The sequence below is a fragment of the Alnus glutinosa genome, chromosome 2 (assembly GCF_958979055.1).
Source record: "Alnus glutinosa chromosome 2, dhAlnGlut1.1, whole genome shotgun sequence".
NCBI classification, from domain to species: domain Eukaryota; kingdom Viridiplantae; phylum Streptophyta; class Magnoliopsida; order Fagales; family Betulaceae; genus Alnus; species Alnus glutinosa.
Window position 1 is genome coordinate 22,064,673 of NC_084887.1, and position 17,296 is coordinate 22,081,968.

General features: G+C 37.2%; 1 protein-coding gene across 1 annotated transcript; it reads right to left on the minus strand.

Moving 5' to 3' along the window:
• Positions 1-3,219: 3,219 nt before the first annotated feature.
• On the minus strand, positions 3,220-6,888 carry LOC133861500 (cytokinin hydroxylase). Its single transcript, XM_062297286.1, has 4 exons — positions 6,564-6,888; positions 6,149-6,378; positions 4,949-5,560; positions 3,220-3,827 (listed from the first exon to the last, which is right to left on the minus strand). Exons 1-4 carry the CDS (start codon positions 6,844-6,846, stop codon positions 3,390-3,392), a joined length of 1,563 nt encoding a protein of 520 aa, XP_062153270.1. The 5' UTR covers positions 6,847-6,888; the 3' UTR covers positions 3,220-3,389.
• Between the last annotated feature and the right edge of the window lie 10,408 nt (positions 6,889-17,296).

Sequence of the window (17,296 nt, forward strand, 5' to 3'; positions counted from 1 at the left end):
TCGACCAGGAACCCTTTTTTTTTTTTTTTTTAAAAAAAAAAAATTATTTTATAGATGAGCTGAAAATACAACCAGGTGCACAAACCAACTAGAAACAGAAGAGAGAAACCTGAACAGGGAAATAAGCTAGTAAGCAAAACACCTAATTACATAAACAAACCAACCACAAGTATATAGTCCCTAGCAACGTACATTGCAATGCAGGTCTTATCCACAGCCAATGGAGCAAGTGAGAGAAACTGTTGCCAGCAAAATTGGTTACAGTGGTCTTATTGGTGGAGTTGCATGTGAGTGACATTGGGTGTAGAACAGCAAAAATGGCGACCGCCCACACACGCTACAGCTGCGGGTCCGTGGAGGCAAAAAACTGGAAGAGGATGGAGGGCTGCGTGGCTAGAGAGAGATGAGTCAGCGCGGTACGTAGATTTGACTTTCAAAAGCAAAACTTTCAAAAAGAAAAAGTACTAATTAAAAGAAATGTGAAAGAGAGGAACAGAGCGATATATGGTCAAAAATATGGAGATGAGGGCTTTTCAAAGAGGTTTACTTTTCTGAGAGGAAGAGGATCGAGTGCCATCCAGGAACTTAATCTGGACATATATTATGCCGCCCTTTGGATATCAAAAAGGGCCATGACAACGGAAGAGAAAACTAATAAAGTTGCTTTTCAAAATATTCCTTGCTTAAACCATAACTTTCTGCTTTCTTTTACTTTATATATATATATATATGGTTGGTTGTAGTGTATGGTGGTAGTGTATTAAATATATATATAAGGCCAATTTGTGATGGACCATAGCTAAACGAAAACCGGTAATTAAATACATTGTGATTAGGAGATTAGGCAGGCCGGGACCTTAATAATTAGAGAAATGATTCCTACACTTATTTATCACAACAGTCCCACGACAAGCTCACGTGGCTGGTAGGATTTTATTATTTTTTTACAAAAAGAAAAGAAAACAAAACAAAAAAAGTAATAAAATATTACCAGCCACATCAGCTTGTTGTGGGACTGTTGTGAAAAATGAGTGTAGGGATCATTTCTCTAATAATTAATTACCTTTTTGGTGCAATAATTAATGTGAAGAAGCTAGTCTGAAATAATTGCGATTTTTCTTTGTAGATATCAAAATTCTTTGTTCTGATGATATCTACGACTTTGCGGTTTATATCTTTGTGTAAAAAAACAAAAAGGATTCTGAGTTTTCTATTTCTATTGGATGCATGGCCTTCTCAGGTTAATTACTTTTTGGTATTCCTTTTACAATATTCAAAAGGCTCGTCATAGGAAGAAGATCGCGATCCACGCTGGGTCTGACTTTCGATCTATCCATTAATTGAATTACTACTTTTTGATATTTTTATGGATTTCGAATTGAGTAATGATTGAACACCATCCAAAGACACAATTTTTTACCACCTTGCTTATGTGGCAAGGTGGTCCCCCCACTATTTTTTGAATTTTTTTATTTTTTAAAAATAAATTAAGGTAGGGACCACCTTGCCTATGTGGTGAAAAGTTGTATATTTAGGTGGTATTCAATCATTACTCTTTGGAATTTGATTGAATCACAACTTGTTATTAATTTGTTCCTGATTAATTATTAAAAATTAATGTGTATCCGAAAATAATCCAATTACTAACTGGCTTTGTTGCCGGCCAGGTGATCATTGGATCTTTAATTGTACTGAAATATACACATATGATACATTCCCTATACATCTTACGTATACATCTTCAAATTAACTATTGAATTTGTAGGATTTAATGTGGGTCCCATAAATCTAATAGTAAGTTTGAAAAATGAAATGCCTAAAAAAATGCATTTATATCATTTCTCAATTTGTAATGCAATATTATTCTAACATTTAATGGTCCTGCACCAGGATTTTTTTTTTTTAAAAGAAATTGGAATATTATTTTGGTCATTTTAACATTCTCTGTTAGGATTTAACAAACAATTAAAAATGACCAAAAAATAAAATACCCACATTATGACTTTGTTATAATTTAATGAGAACATTGCAAAATCCGTGAATATTCGAAAGGTTCGATCTAAGGGTACGTACGTATGTGAGTTTTCCTTCTTACCCATGTTTCGATCGTGATTCGTGAAACGACCATTAATGTCACCGGCCTACAGAGTAGTGATAGATAATTTTTGTTTATTTTATTTTCACCAAAGTGGAATACCCATTTTTAACACTCTCAGTTAAAACTTCAACTAACGCATGACGCAAAGATGGACGAATATGAAGGCAGACTAGCTATTACAATTTTTTTTTTTTTTTTTTTTTTTTTTTTAAAAGAAAAGACTTTAATTATACAATTATTAATTGAAAGCCTTAATTTACCTTAAACAATGCTTAAATTGCCTAAAGATTGAGCCGGCACTGTCTTCTCGAATACCTACTGAAAATTATTTCATGAAAATTTAAGGTTCACTTAAATTTCAATATTTCAACTCTCTCTCTGCTTTTTTAATTATTCTTTGTCTTACATTGAAAATGTATGAGTTTTTTGTATGCTCTATAAGAATTTATGTTGCTATTATACTAGATTGGATTTTGTGTACACACATGCTAGTTGTGTCCTGTCGCACACGCGTGTCACTTTGACACTTTAGACGGGCGCACTTAGCACGCGCGCATTGTCGCACACGAGCCAAGAGCTTATTATTTACATTTGTATTTTTCTGATGTGTACAACTGCTATTCTAACAACAATCATATTTTTAAATAATTAACTATTTTTCAACGGTCAGAAATTACATATTCTAACTTCAACAGTTAGAAACTGTAATAAACTGCTTCTCTAATTTATAAAATATATCTTTCCTGCATATTTTATGTGATCTTTTTTCTTCTCTTCTTCCCTGCTGCTACGTAATTTCTTATTTAGAGTAGTGTTCAGAATTTGTTATCTGCACACTACATTCGGAGAATATTGTATCCTGATGACATAATTGTTATATTCCCTTTTGCAATACTTGTTGTATAAGTGGGAGACAATATTTGTCTAAGAGACAGATTAATATTCGCCTTACTGCATGTTCAAGAGTTCAATAATTTTTCATACAATTTTTATTTTATTTTTATTAATTTATGTAATTCCACATCTTTATTTTCCATCGATACGTACGAGATCAAATGACAAAAGTCCAAGCAGTTAACAAACTGAGATGATTTTGGAGCAATAATAGAGAGTAGCCTGAATTTTAATGGTAAAGGAGCACAATAGAATTAAATGAAAGATATATAGCTAATTAAATCCTAGTAGCTAGTACAATAGAACTAACAAATTACTAATTCTGAATAAAAAAAAAAAAATTACTAATTCACTTCCAAAAAAAAAGAAAAAGAAAAAAAAGGAAACAAATACATCACTAGTTGGTGTGAAGAGGTTGAAGAATGAGAGGCAGCCCATACTGAGGCCTTAGAGAGAGCAAAATAGAAGGAGAATGATTATAAGCTGGGGAGACGGTGAAGGAAAACCTAGAGAGAATTAGGGTTAAGACAATCTTATACTCCATGAACGTCAAGTTCCTGCCGATGCACATTCTCCCACCAAACCCAAAAGGCATATACCCCATCTTGTGCTTGCACCCGCCGTAGATGCTGTCGTCCTTGAACCTCTCCGGCCGGAATTCATTCACGTCGTCGCCCCACAGCGCCTTGTCGTGATGCATGGCCACCACATCGATCCACATGTTGGTTCCGTTGGGAATTGTTACCTCATCGACTCTGATGTCTCCTCTTGCTTGCCTTTGTACGTTTGGTGCTGATGGGTACAGTCGAAGAACCTCATTCATCACCCATCCCATCTGCATCATCATTAATTACATGCATAATTAATTCATCATTGTTTGTAACATTTTAATATAAAATCTTTAAACATTATACGACTGTCATATAATTTGATAATATGATAATAAATATTAGTCATTGAATTATCACTATTATGTCATTTCAATTATCGATTTCTTAATAATTTAATAAAATTTAGCAAATCTAGCCGGTGGGCATCAATAGAGTGATATTTGGTGCTGTGGACGGCCCAACGTACCAGATAAGGCAAAGTGTCCTTGGGGTTATGTGGGTGGTAGGAGTTTTTGGTGGGGAAACCATTAGGGTGTTGACAAATGTCAGGGGAGGGCGTTTGTAGGATCCTAAAGTGCTACTCTCAAGTAATTTTCCTTACAGAGATATTGACGCTTACGCGGTCCCTCCTTCTAGATTCCAAGACATTATTATCATGATTCATGTGCTGCTAGATCACGCGCTTCAACGCGTGGGCTATCTAGCTCTTCTTTGGTCATCCTTGTGCATTGACCAATGAATGACCTATTTTCAAAGTTTCAAAGGTCGGTAGTTGACACCAACTAGGGTAACGTACGTCCACCAAAGCAACAGTTCCGTTGGATTTGTTTTTTTTTCTTTCTTTACAAGTTCAAATCCAAGGAAGAAAATTTTAATGGATAAATAAAGAATTTTATCACATTTCCTTCCCTAGAACAACTCTAAACAGAAAAATAGTAATTAATATTTCTGTAACTATAGAAAATTAATTCTATTACCTTTTCTTCTTTCCAACTATGGGACTATATGTGACCTAGTGCATTTCCATTCCGTAAAATAAAGTATTTGGTCAATATTTATAATATTCCTCATGATGAATCTTCCAAGTCAAAGAATATTCAATCTTTTTTAAACTAAACAAATTAATGGAAGAATTTTCTGATGCATTATTTGCTTTGTTCTACAACAAAAAGATTGTGTGTGTATGTATATATATATATATATGTTAAATTTTCATGATTCCCTAAGCCAAACAATATCTTTACACCCATATCTAGTAGCATGCATAAATAATTCACATGATCACATCATGAGATGTACAGCTAGCGAAAACCAACATATAGTGTGATAGAACGTATAATCTTACCTTCTTTAGTCCGGCAAGCATGCTGACATCGATCTCCTTATCTTGAACAACTTCTCTAATCTCATCTCTCAAAGTTTTTTGCCAGTCTTGATGGACGGCCAAAAGCAGCATGGTCCACGTGATTGCCAACGCAGTCGTCTCATGGCCTCCAAAGAAGAAAGTCTTGCACTCGTCGACTAGTTCCCGTGGCGTTAATAGCTTCCCCGGCCGGCCGTCCGCGTGACTTCCTTGAAGCAATAACCCTAGCAAGTCGTGTGAAGCGGGTTGCTCTTTCATCGCTTTCTGTCTGTCAGTTATGATCGACAAAAATAGCCTGTCGATTTCTTTTCCAAGCTTTCTGGCCTCTAGGGCTTTCTTAGGGTACAAGAATTTGCTAAAAGGGACCCCGACGAAGCGGTTGGTCTTGAAAAGAGTCATTTGCAGCTCTCTTAATTTGTGGAACACGTTCTGGCCGCTTTCGTAACCTACACCGCAGCTTGTCTTCGCAATGATCTCTCCAGCGGTTGCCGTGATTTCCCTCTCAATGTCAATCTCCGGTCTACCGGAGTTGATGAGGGTAGACCACTTATCAAGCATTCTAGAGGTCGAGTCTACCATTGAGGTTGCCATAACCTAGAAAATTATTAACAAGAAATTAATACCATTTAGTGGGAAATTTAACAAGAACGAAAGGAAATCCGTAGAGATCAAACTTGAAATGTAGCTCTGAAAGGAAGAAAATAATTTTAAAAAAAAATCAGCATTTGAATTAATAAATAAATTTTTATTAAAAAAATTTTAATAGCTGATTTTTACTCTTACATTATACCAGTTGTATAACAAATATCAGCATACTAAATAGCATTTTTTTTTTTCGATTGAAAGTAAAGTACTCCAACGAAAGATAATAGATTAGGGGTTAGAACCTTTATATATAAGCAAAGATGGATTCTAACGATTCATTTTTTGAAAAAACATTTGTTGGCCAATTGTTGTTTCTTTTATGGTTAAACATACCATAATGAATTTTAATTATAGATTCTTAGAAAATCGACTGGATCTTTCTCCGTATTGTGTTAATGCAATGTAACACCTTCACGGCAATTGTGTTCAAAATTGTAAGTACTGTACTTTTTTCCTTTTCTGTATTTGCCGACCAATTTACCGTCCATATATATTAATTGATGCACGAGAGAGAGAGAGAGAGAGAGAGAGAGAGACCTTCAAGTTGGTTGGGTGGAATGCCGGAGTGATGAGATGGCGGTGGCGAACCCAGTCGTCGCCTTCAGTCATAATCAAACCATTGCCAAACATGGCGTCTCTATCATTTTTGAACACAGTGGGCTTCCCCCAACTCCTCGCCATGACCTCTCCAGACATTTTCTTAAGGAACTCTGGCTCTGCTATGTATAAAAATGGCTCTGTTCCTAGCCAGTAGATGAACACTTTTCCTGCACCATAAACCACTTGTATATTAACGTCGACTCCATGTGCATGGTCTTTGCCTAGCCCTCTTCACAAAATCTAATGCATATATATATATATATATATAAAGCCCGAAAAAAAAAATAATGATTCAAAATTGATAGCGTATATATATAAGATGGAGTTTTAAGAGTTTGCAAAATCTTCTCACCATGCGACTTTTGCCATCGTGCAAAGAAGGGGAAAACCATCGAGTGTATATCATGGGAGGCATTCGAAGATCCCAACGAAGAATTTCCGTCCTTCTTAGTCATCTCTCTAGTATTACCCAACGGAAAACTTGGAGTTGGACCCTTAAATCCGTTTCTCCGAAGCTTCTGATATCGCTGAGTTGGTGAAATCCAACAAGAATACAATATTCTCCATGACAGGTAGAGAAGAAGGACCACCGTGGCTATGTAAAAAGCTTGAGATAGCTCAAGAAACTGATCCATTATCTCTCTCTCTCTCTCTCTATGAAAGCACTAATGCTATTGTTTATGTTGGTGGGTATAAAAAATGTTAGCGAGTGGAGTATTTATAGAAAGAGAAGATTCAGTTTCAAGAATGTCGGAACTTTGACCCCGTTGTTTGAACATTTTCTAAGATGGAAAAACTTTTCGGTTTCTAATTCTATTTTTTAAAAAAAAAGAAAAAAGAAAAGAAAAAGTTGCTTTTTTTCCATTTTTGTTTTTTCAACCGTTGGTTTTTGTTCCTACTTACGGCCAAGTCCATCACGCGAAAGATGAGTTTGCATTCTGTGTGGAAGCCGTCCTACCTTCTTCCCATGGCCTCCGAATGAGTCTTCTCCACGTCATTTGTTTTGACTGTCTCTTGCTTTTTGACACGTCATTACATACGAACGACCACGAGAAGAAAAGCCAAAGGGATTTCCTGGAAATTTAAACTAATTAGACAATGGAAATATAATATATTGCCGTTAATTTAATTAATCTAAATATATACCAATGTCAATGATTTGTTAGAAAGATAATTAACCAACGTACCAATTAAGTATATTTTACTCCTTTCCGATCCAGTATATATGGTTGATAAATTGGGTAATAAGTAATAACTAAAAGTAAACCCTAATAGACTGACATCTTATGCTTCTAATTACAAAACGATCTACCCATCTAGTCTCTTCATGCACTTTGTATATAGTGAAGTAGCTCATTTGATAATTGTACAAATGAAAAAAAAAAAAAAAAAAGAACAAAAAAGTAATCAAGTTATTCATATTTTTGATGTGGAATTGGAGTGTTAAAGTGTATTTGTATGATTTTCCATATAAAATAGGTGGATTATAAATGTATTTATGGGTGCGCTAAGTTTAAACTTATTTTCTTACTAACGGAGAGTAAACTTTATAAATGAGTTTAAGAAAATTACAAATTTATTAATCCTTTTAAAATAATAATGCAAACGTCATTTACGTTTTTCTTCAAACGTTGCATGTGCAGTGATGCAACATGACTCTTAATTTGGGGCCACTATGATGATCTGATCTACTTAATTTCACATCCATACCAAAATAATCAATTAAATACCATATTTTAAATTCTCATTATGCTTTGTCACGTCAACAACTATGACACAAGATTAACAGTAAAAAAAAAAAAAGAAAAAGTGGATAATTTTGGCCGAATGCGGCAGCAAAGATCAGTCTAGCTTGCTTGTTCTATTCATATAATCTTTTATATATAAGCATACCAAATGAAGCTTAGACCTTTGCAAATAGTTGATTTGCATTTTTTTTTCTATAAGGAGGGAGAGAGAGAGAGAGAGAGATCACGCCTTATTGAAAATAATAAGAAGAAAAGAAACATATAAATTTATATTAATTATAATTTTAGGTAATAAAGTTTTAATTGAAGCATATTATTAATCAAATGCAAAAGCTAAGACTTTTTAATAAAAATTTAAAAAGATCACGAGATTAACGATATAGCGCCCTTTACGTACGTAATAACAGAGCTAACCCCTCAAACCAACCGTGGGTTGTTGCCAATTAATATCAAACCCCAAGCATGCATAGAAGGATATTCAAACTAGTGCATTGTTGACCTTGAAATCATTCTCATTTAATTCGCTTTCATACTCTCTCCTTAACAATAAAGCTATTATAGCATAAATCTCATTTCATTTGTCTTTTTAGTATTTCCTTAATAATAAAACATTGCTTATTATATGTTGTTAAAACAGTTTCCGGTCCAGCAGCACAAACTTCAGGAAGATTCTTTTAGACTTTTCCTACAAAATAATAAGCTCGGTAAGGCTCGATCTTGCTGGGAGTGCCAGCTGGTCCCACTCTGATGCTTAAGTTAGTTCTTTAGATAATTTGAGTAAAATGCTTTATGTAAAAGTCCATGAACCGTATTCACTCTCAAAAGACGTCTTGAGATATTATGGGTGTCTATGACTTATAAAGTTCTCAGGTCATGTATCTCTTGGCGATGTGGGACACTTTAAAAAGCCTCTTCACATGTGGCAACTTTGGCCAAACACGTGTTCAAGATCGGGAGGGAAATGCCCATCATCGTCCAAAGAACCTGCTCTGATACCATGATAGAGTCCATTGAGCCTTACTCTTCCACAAAAGGTACATTAATGGAAGATGTTTATTCAAGGCTTATAAAGCCTACAACCCAAGTATACCTCGGCAATATGAGACTCTTAACACAGCCCCCTCACGTGTGGTACTATTGTCGAAACACGTGTACAACGGGAGGGAAGGCCCAACATTGTCCAAGGCCTTGAAACTCTGATACCATGTTATATCACCACTTGTCCTAAATGCTCAAGCTCATAGAAAGAGGTAAACTTAATTACCTAATCAATACATTAACACTTCCCCTCACGTGTGGGCTCAGACTTCCTTTTAATAGGTGATGCCCAACACGTGTAATATTTAATTGAAATGAGAGGTAAATGACAGAGTCAAGATTTGAATTCAGAACATTTGGCTCTGATACCATGTAAAAGTCCATGGGCCTTACTCACTCTCAAAAGATGCATTGAGAGAGGAAGAGTGTCTATGGCTTATAAAGTCCTCAGGTCATGTATCTCTTGGCGATGTGGGATACTTTAACACTTTAATCACAAAAATTTTAGTTGGCTTATATTCGGATGTCTTTTGGCATTTATAGCAAGGGTGAAGACCAATTTCTCCTGGATATGAGGGGAGTTGATCCTCTGATCGTGATCTTCCAATACCCGGAACGTGGGGTCTTCTGCATGTTTGGATAGTGGGGCATCATGCACTAAGAACGTGGGCTTCCAAGTGTCGGGTTAGCGCGTCTTCTTGTATCCAGATCGTGTGCACCCACATTCCGGGGCATGATTGTCCGGAACGTGGGCCTGAATGTGTCTGAGACATGTCCCAAATATCTCGGGTCTCGGTCTTCTCATGGCTTTCCATGGGTTACTTTCAGCCTGGTTTGGTTTGGTCAAGCGATGGATCATGCGGCCCGACCCTTTCAATGAATATATGCTCTTGGTTGATGGGCCATGTAGCTGGCCTTCTTTGGGGATGTGAGTAGTGATTGGGCCAAGTTGGGCTTTCGGGCCCATTTACTAACTAGTGGGAATATTTCCTAACATAAATCAATTTATCAATATTGGGAGCATCTCCCCTCCCATTGGGGGAGCATGAACATGGCTATTTATGTATCCTGTCTAGCAGCATGATTCCGATCACCAAACATCTCATTTAGATTAATGATGTTTGAAGTGAGTGACATATCATGCATATGATGCTGAAGTACATTTGACAAAGAGGCCAAAATGTAACACTTGGGCCATCTTAGGACTTATTCCAACGATATATTGTTGCTTGTCCTCCTGAGAGACATCTAGAGTTGGAAACTCAGGACATGGCTGAGTCAGCACAAACTTGTGTCATTGAGTCGTCAGCACAATATTCAAATTACGCCTCAAACCCATGTAATTTGGTCAAGTCAATTTGTTATGATTCAGAAATGTGGCAAGAGGACTAAAAGATACTAACATTTTCAATATGAAAAATAAACAAGAACACAATTAGGGCATATAAATTTTGCAAACAAGCAGTATAATATAGAACCAACAACCCATAATATATAGTATGCAACGACAACCTAATCCCGCAGTTAATATCCCTTAGTAGCGAATGAATATTTATTACGTACTATAACTAGACGAAAACTATACTCATTATTATTACCATCTAGGTAACTCATACCAAACAATAACAACTTGGTGCGTCACTCCAAATGGTAATTTCTTGGTCAATAGTGCTTATCATATGGGGAAGGGCAGCTAGATACAAGAAAACGATGAAGGTTCTAAGAAAACAACCTATCATAAGGTTTGGAAGCATATCTGGCAGTTAAAAGTCCTGGGGGTTATTAATTTTATTTTATTTTTTTGGTGGAAAACGTGCGATAACATGCTCCCTACCAAGGAAAACTTTTTCAAGAGATACAGTGTCAAAGACCCTTTGTGCCCTTTACGTGGAACATGTTTAGAATCTATGGGCCACATCCTATGGAGTTGTCCCTCTTTAGTGCAGTCTAGCAGGAATAACAGATCAATCCAAAAATTAGCTCTTATGGAGAGGGATGGATTGTGCCTTGTTGAGCAGTTATAGGAAAACTTGATGAAAGAGACCTTGAGGTGGTAGTCATTGTGGCCTACATAATATGGCTATGCAGAAACTTGGTAGTCTTTGGAGGACAATTCAGGCCTCCTATGAGAGTAGCTCTCTCTTCCCTGGAAGTAGTGGAAAATTTTCATCTTTCTAATAAGGAATTGGGCCAAAAAGCAGTAACTCTTTCTAGGCAACTCTTTCTTGACCTTAGATCTTTGAGCCTTGAGAAGGGAACATTGGGGTCGGACATGCCTGCTTAAGCTGCAGTGATGGCATATGGGAGATCGTCTAATGGTAGGAAGCTTCTGAGTGACCGGAATATCTCCATTGATTATGTCCTTTCCTTTGTCCACTACTGTGGGTGAAGACTTAGAAACTGTAGGCATGATGAAGACAGTCCTAGAAGTAGAGGGAATGTCAGAGGAAGGAGCTACATACCCGAGTCCAGTCTTGTCTATTGGGCTATTCTGGATTGACATCATATGAGTCAGCTTCTCATCAGTGACTCTATCTAGCTGAAGCTGTGTTTCTAGTAGCTTCTCCTCTAGGTCTTGTATCTTGAGCAACAGTGAACTCTTCTCAGTCTGTAAGTTATTCAGCTCATGGATATGTTGCTTGCGAGTCTCCCTTAGCTTCTCGAACTCCACATAGAGGATTTTATATGCCTTATTGAGTTATTCCCCGTCTTCATCACTTTGCTCTGAGCAGTAAGAATCCTCCTCTTCTACATGTGGAGCCACAAAGGCTAGAAATTTGCCTTGATTAGGAGATTCTTCTTCTTCGGACTCATCACTGAGAGTCACATTATAAACCTTTCATTTTCCCTGCTTGAGATTTTCACAATCAACTTGTATATGCCCAAAGCCTGAGCATTCAAAATATCTGGGACCTCTTGGATCTTTCTTCTCAGCTTCCTCAGGTTCAGACTCTCTAGGGGACTTCTTCAATCTTTCGGAGAATTTCTTTTTGAATTTATCGTTCCTCATCAATCTTCTGAAATTTTTGGCCAGCATTGCCACTGCTTCTTCTTCATTCTCAGAGTTGTCTTTAGATGAGACTTTGCCTTTCTTCTTGGAAGCCTTGAGGGCAATGTTTTTCACCTTTTTGATCGGGGGCAGGGATAGCTCATAAGTTTGAAGAGATCCCACCAACTCTTTAATCTTCATCTCTTCTAAGTCTTTGCTTTCTTCAATGGTAGTCACCTTGATTCTGAAACGCTCAGGCAAAGATCTTAGAATTTTACGGATGAGTTTTACATCCAAGACGGTTTTTCCAAGACTCACCATTGAGTTTCATAGGTCCCTCATTTTGGAGTAAAACTCTCAGAATGTCTCATCATTCATCATTTTAATCTCTTCAAATCTAGAAATCAACATTTGAAGTTTGGTAGATTTAACAAGTTTTGTGCCTTCATATGTTGTTTCTAAGATTTGCCATGCTTCTTCAGCAGTTCTACAGTTTGAAATTTTAGTAAATTTAGACAGTGAAAGTGCTTGACATAGTGCATGCATGGCTTTATCATTGGAAAGTCGTGCGTTTCTTTCGTTTGTAAGCTCAATATTCGTATCCGCTGGCTTAGTCCAATCAGTTTTAATAGTTTTCCAACAATCAATGAATTTTAAAAAGAAATTGAAAGATAAAAATGATTTCTATTTTACTAAGTGTATGATAGTGTACAACAAAATATTTAAATTATGGAATTTAAATAACACAAATATTTTGTTAACGAAATTGAAAGTCAATTAAGAGAAAAACCACTCCGGGGCAGCCAAACTCAGGATATCCACCATTCAGATGACAAAGCTAGTTACAAAACAGAAGCACTCACATACCCTTATGCAGTGGTTGTACCTTGAACTCTGACGTGTAACCCAACACGAACGCTTCCCAACCAAGTCACCTACTTGAAGGGGTTTTCAATGGAATCCTTTACCTTAGTGCCAACCTTTAAAATAGACTTCAGTTTCAGCACAGCAACCGCACGTGGCAACAACTTGAGAGTGAGCGGAATTCTTACAACTCCTAAAATAAACTCTCCAAGCTTTACGGAATTCAATACGAAATTCTTACAAATTACATGCCTAGGGGCTCTACTTATAGGCTACAAAAACCTAAATCTCGCTTGATACGATTTTCCTAGGCGGCGTCCGGACGGTAGCTGAGGGCGTCCGGATGGACAACTGTGTAATCGGCTTTTCAAATTTGCTTGATATTCTTTCCTGAATAGGATAGCCTCCGGAGGGTGTTGCCCTAGCGTCTGGACGGTTGCACTTCCGCTGCACACAATTTTCATATAAGGCTTGAGCGTCCAAACCATGGAGTCTGACGTTCGGACGGTTGAACATCTTCTGCACGACTTGCCTTATCAAGGATAGCGTCTGGACAGAATAGCCACATTATCCGGACGGTTGTAGCTGTCTTCCCATATTTGTGTTTTGGAAAGAAATCTTTTAATCTATCGAACATTGAAAGGCGTCCGGACGTGTTGCTGAGATGTCCAGAAGGATGCAACTGAGAATAGTTCGAAGCTTCTGGACATAAATGGACATCCGGACGGAAAGTTCTCGTCGTCTGGATGGATGATGCTTTGATAGATGAACGTCCGAATGGAATACCACACAGTCCTGAAGGATGCAAGCAAACTGAACTACACTGTTTTTGAATCTTGTATAGAGTCTTCTTGAAACTCATAACTGAAGTGTAGACTCTGAAGAAAATAACATTCCTGTATAATAAGCATCATTACATAGAAGTGATTTTATCCAACAGAATGTAGCCAATCACAAACTAACATAAATGCATACGAGCTTTCCAATAGTCATAGTTCGTGCCATCAAAGGTAGGAATAGAAATAAGATTTTGAGACATTGAAATAAAAATAGAAGTCAATAGGAAAGATAACACTCAAGAATTAAATCTAAACAGTGTACCAAGCTTTTATACAAATTGAAAAATAAAGAGACTTCTAAATTAACGTGCATGTGTGTATTGTATAACAAAATATTATAAAAGCAAAATTTAAAAGACACAAATATTTTGTTATCGAAGTGGAAACTCAATTAAGAGAAAAACCACCCCGGGGTAGCCAAACTCATGATATCCACTATTCAGAAGATAAAGCTAGTTATAAAGCAGTAACACTTACATAACCTTATGCAGTGGTCGTACCTTGAACTCTGACGTGTAACCCAACACGAATGCCTCCCAACCAAGTCACCTACATGAAGGGGTTTTCCATGGAGTCCTTTACCTTAGGGCCAACCCCTAAGATAGGCTTCAATTTCAGCACAACAGCAACAGCTTGAGAGTTGACAGATTAGCACAATAACTCTTAAAATATTCTCTCTAAGCTCAATGAAATTCACTACCGAATTCTTACAAATTACATGCCTAAGGGCCTCTATTTATAGGCTATAGAAACCCAAAACCAAGTCTGAAACGATTTTCCTAGGCGGCGTCCGGATGGTAGCTGAGAGCGTTTGGATAGACAACTGTGCAACCGGCTTTCCGAATTCCCTGATATTATTTCCTGAATAGGTTGGTTCGGATGGTGTTGCCTTAGCATCCAGACGGTTGCACTTCTGCTGCAGGCAATTTCCATATTAAGGCCTGAACGTCCGGACCATGGAGTCCGACGTCCGGACAGTTGAACTTCTTCTGCACGACATGCCTTATCAAGGATAGCATCTAGACGGGAACACTACATCGTTCGGACGGTTGCAGCTGTCTCCCATATCTATGTTTTGGAAAGAAATATGTTTTACTTGTCGAACACTAAAAGGCGTCCGAACGTGTTGCTGAGACGTCCGGACGGATGCAATTGAGAACAGTTCGAAGCTTCTGGATACAAATGGAAGGTCTGGACAAAAAGTTCTCGTCGTCCGGACAGATGATGCTTGACAGATGAGCGTCCGGACGGAATACCACGTTGTCCGGACTGATGCAAGGGAATTGAACTAACTATTTTGAATTCTGCACAGAGTCTTCTTGAAGCTCATAATTCAAGTGTAGACTCTGAATAAAACAACATCCATGTAAGATAAGCATCATTACATAGAAGTGATTTTGTCCAACAGAATGCAGCCAATCACAAAATTAACAATAGAGGATACTCATGTGCCGTTACATAGTTTCCAATGCTATGCAGTTCGCCATATTAGCATGGAGGCCAATGGAGTGACTCATCGGATGGTGAAGACAGCTCTAATCCAATCTTTGAACCAAACTTGGATTGATGAATGCCCTTCTTTTATTCTAAGTATTGTACTTGTTGAGCAAGATTGAGCAAGAAGATTCGTTTTGACATAATTGAATAAATGATATCCATTTCTTTTTCTTTTTTTTTTTTAAAAAAAAAACTTGTCGTTCTTCCCTTTGCCTCTAACTTAGGATCACAAGAAATCAAGGTTGCGCTACCACTTTACCTCAACAATGAAGCGGAAATAGCTTATCTTTTTTTAAAAAAATAAAAAATAAAGGAAATTTTTTTTTACTAACTCACCTTTTATATATAACCGCAGTTGAACACCAGAGCTCCACACTTAATGTAGTTCATATGTACCCGCAAAACTTCTTGAATGAGCAGACCCTTTGCTCATCCTGATTCCCTTGATATGGAATCTGTCCCATTGTCTTGGACAAACGAGGTGGTGTTGCCAGCACTTGTGTGGCATCCAAGAAGTCCCTGTTATTCAGAACAAACTCTCTATTGTCCAGAATCTGCTCCTCTTCATCGTTGTTGTCCCTCCTGTTCTTAGTCTATTGTCTTGGTAGCATCATTATGCAGGAAGACGTTTGATTCTTAAGTCTTAAGCTTATTATGATACTCATACAGTTATATTTTTTTTTGTTGACTTTCATAAATCTAAAAGGTAGCGCAACAAATATTTCATTCATTACCAAGTCTTAAGACTTATGGAAAGCATGAAATTTCATTTAAAGGATGAGATAAGTAATAGCTAGTTAGACACTATAAGCCACAACGACTAAGGTTTCTAATGTCAGTCTCTCCCTTTTTCAGTTTTTTTTTTTTTTTTTTTTTTTTTTTTTTTTTTTTTTTTTTTTTTTTTTTTTTCCAGGTTAATAGCCCTAGCGCTACACTCTTTTAGTAGGGCCCTCGCTTCCCATGCCCTCTTCCTATCCAGTGGATTAGGTTTTTCCTCCTCGACATCGAGGTGGGAATGGTCTTCCTCTTCCTTGTCTTGATTGGGGGATTCCTCCATAAACGGGACCAAGAATGTAGCTATCACTCAAGTTTTTTAATGTCTAAAGCTTGGCATGTTAGGTTCACATAGAGGCGGCCAATCCCTAAGTACCAACACACTCCTTCGTCGCGAGTATTTCCACTTCACCTCCTTCAGAAAGTTATTGGATGACATTTTTCTCCGGAGAGCCATAGTTGAGAAGAGGGCAAATTAGACCATGAAGAGCTCGTGAACAGAGTCTCTTTGAAGCTTATTGATTGCCTACTCTCGTGCATGTGACTTAAGGTGTATTCCTATATCCTTCCTATCAAATCTTCCTATACTTTACTCAGGAGCCTATGTTATAGTATTAGAGTATTACTTTCTACATTCTAATCATATAAGCATGACCTTCTAGTGATCCTCAGAGCCGATTGCTCTAATACCAACTTGTAACGCCCCCCCCCCCCCCCCCCCCGGCCGCGCGGACGACAAAAATTTAAATTCGCTTGATAGAATACTCGTATATTCTACATGGTGGTGCTCCATTGAGTGAGATTCGTTTAAGCCTAGGGGAGCGTGTGGTGGCACGTCACGGTGGCCATTGGTTACCAAAAGTGGCTCTAGTCTTGTTGGGTGCTAGGAAAGCTCTTCGGTGTGCTATAACTTTACCTCAATAACATAGCAAAAACTAGCTTATCTATTTTATTTTAATTTTAGGAAGAAAAAAAATACAAACTCTTTATATATATATATAATCGTGATTGAACACAAGAGAATTAGAGAACTACACTAAATATACTTCATATATGTAAAAAGAGTCATTACATATTTCTAGACAAAACATTATCCGCAATATTTACAAAAGTGCCATATATGGCAACCGCATCTAAGGTTGGCTTCCACAAAAAAAATCATCCACATCAAAAGCTAAGATCTCTTATATATGGATATTAAGTATAGTAGTCTAAGTGCTAGTAGGACTCCTTTTTCACAACAAATATATCTGTAAAATTCAACAATTTTTCAAGTGGACATGATGCATCCAATCCACTACCCAAGCTATCTCTTTGTTGTTTATTCAAGGCTGGT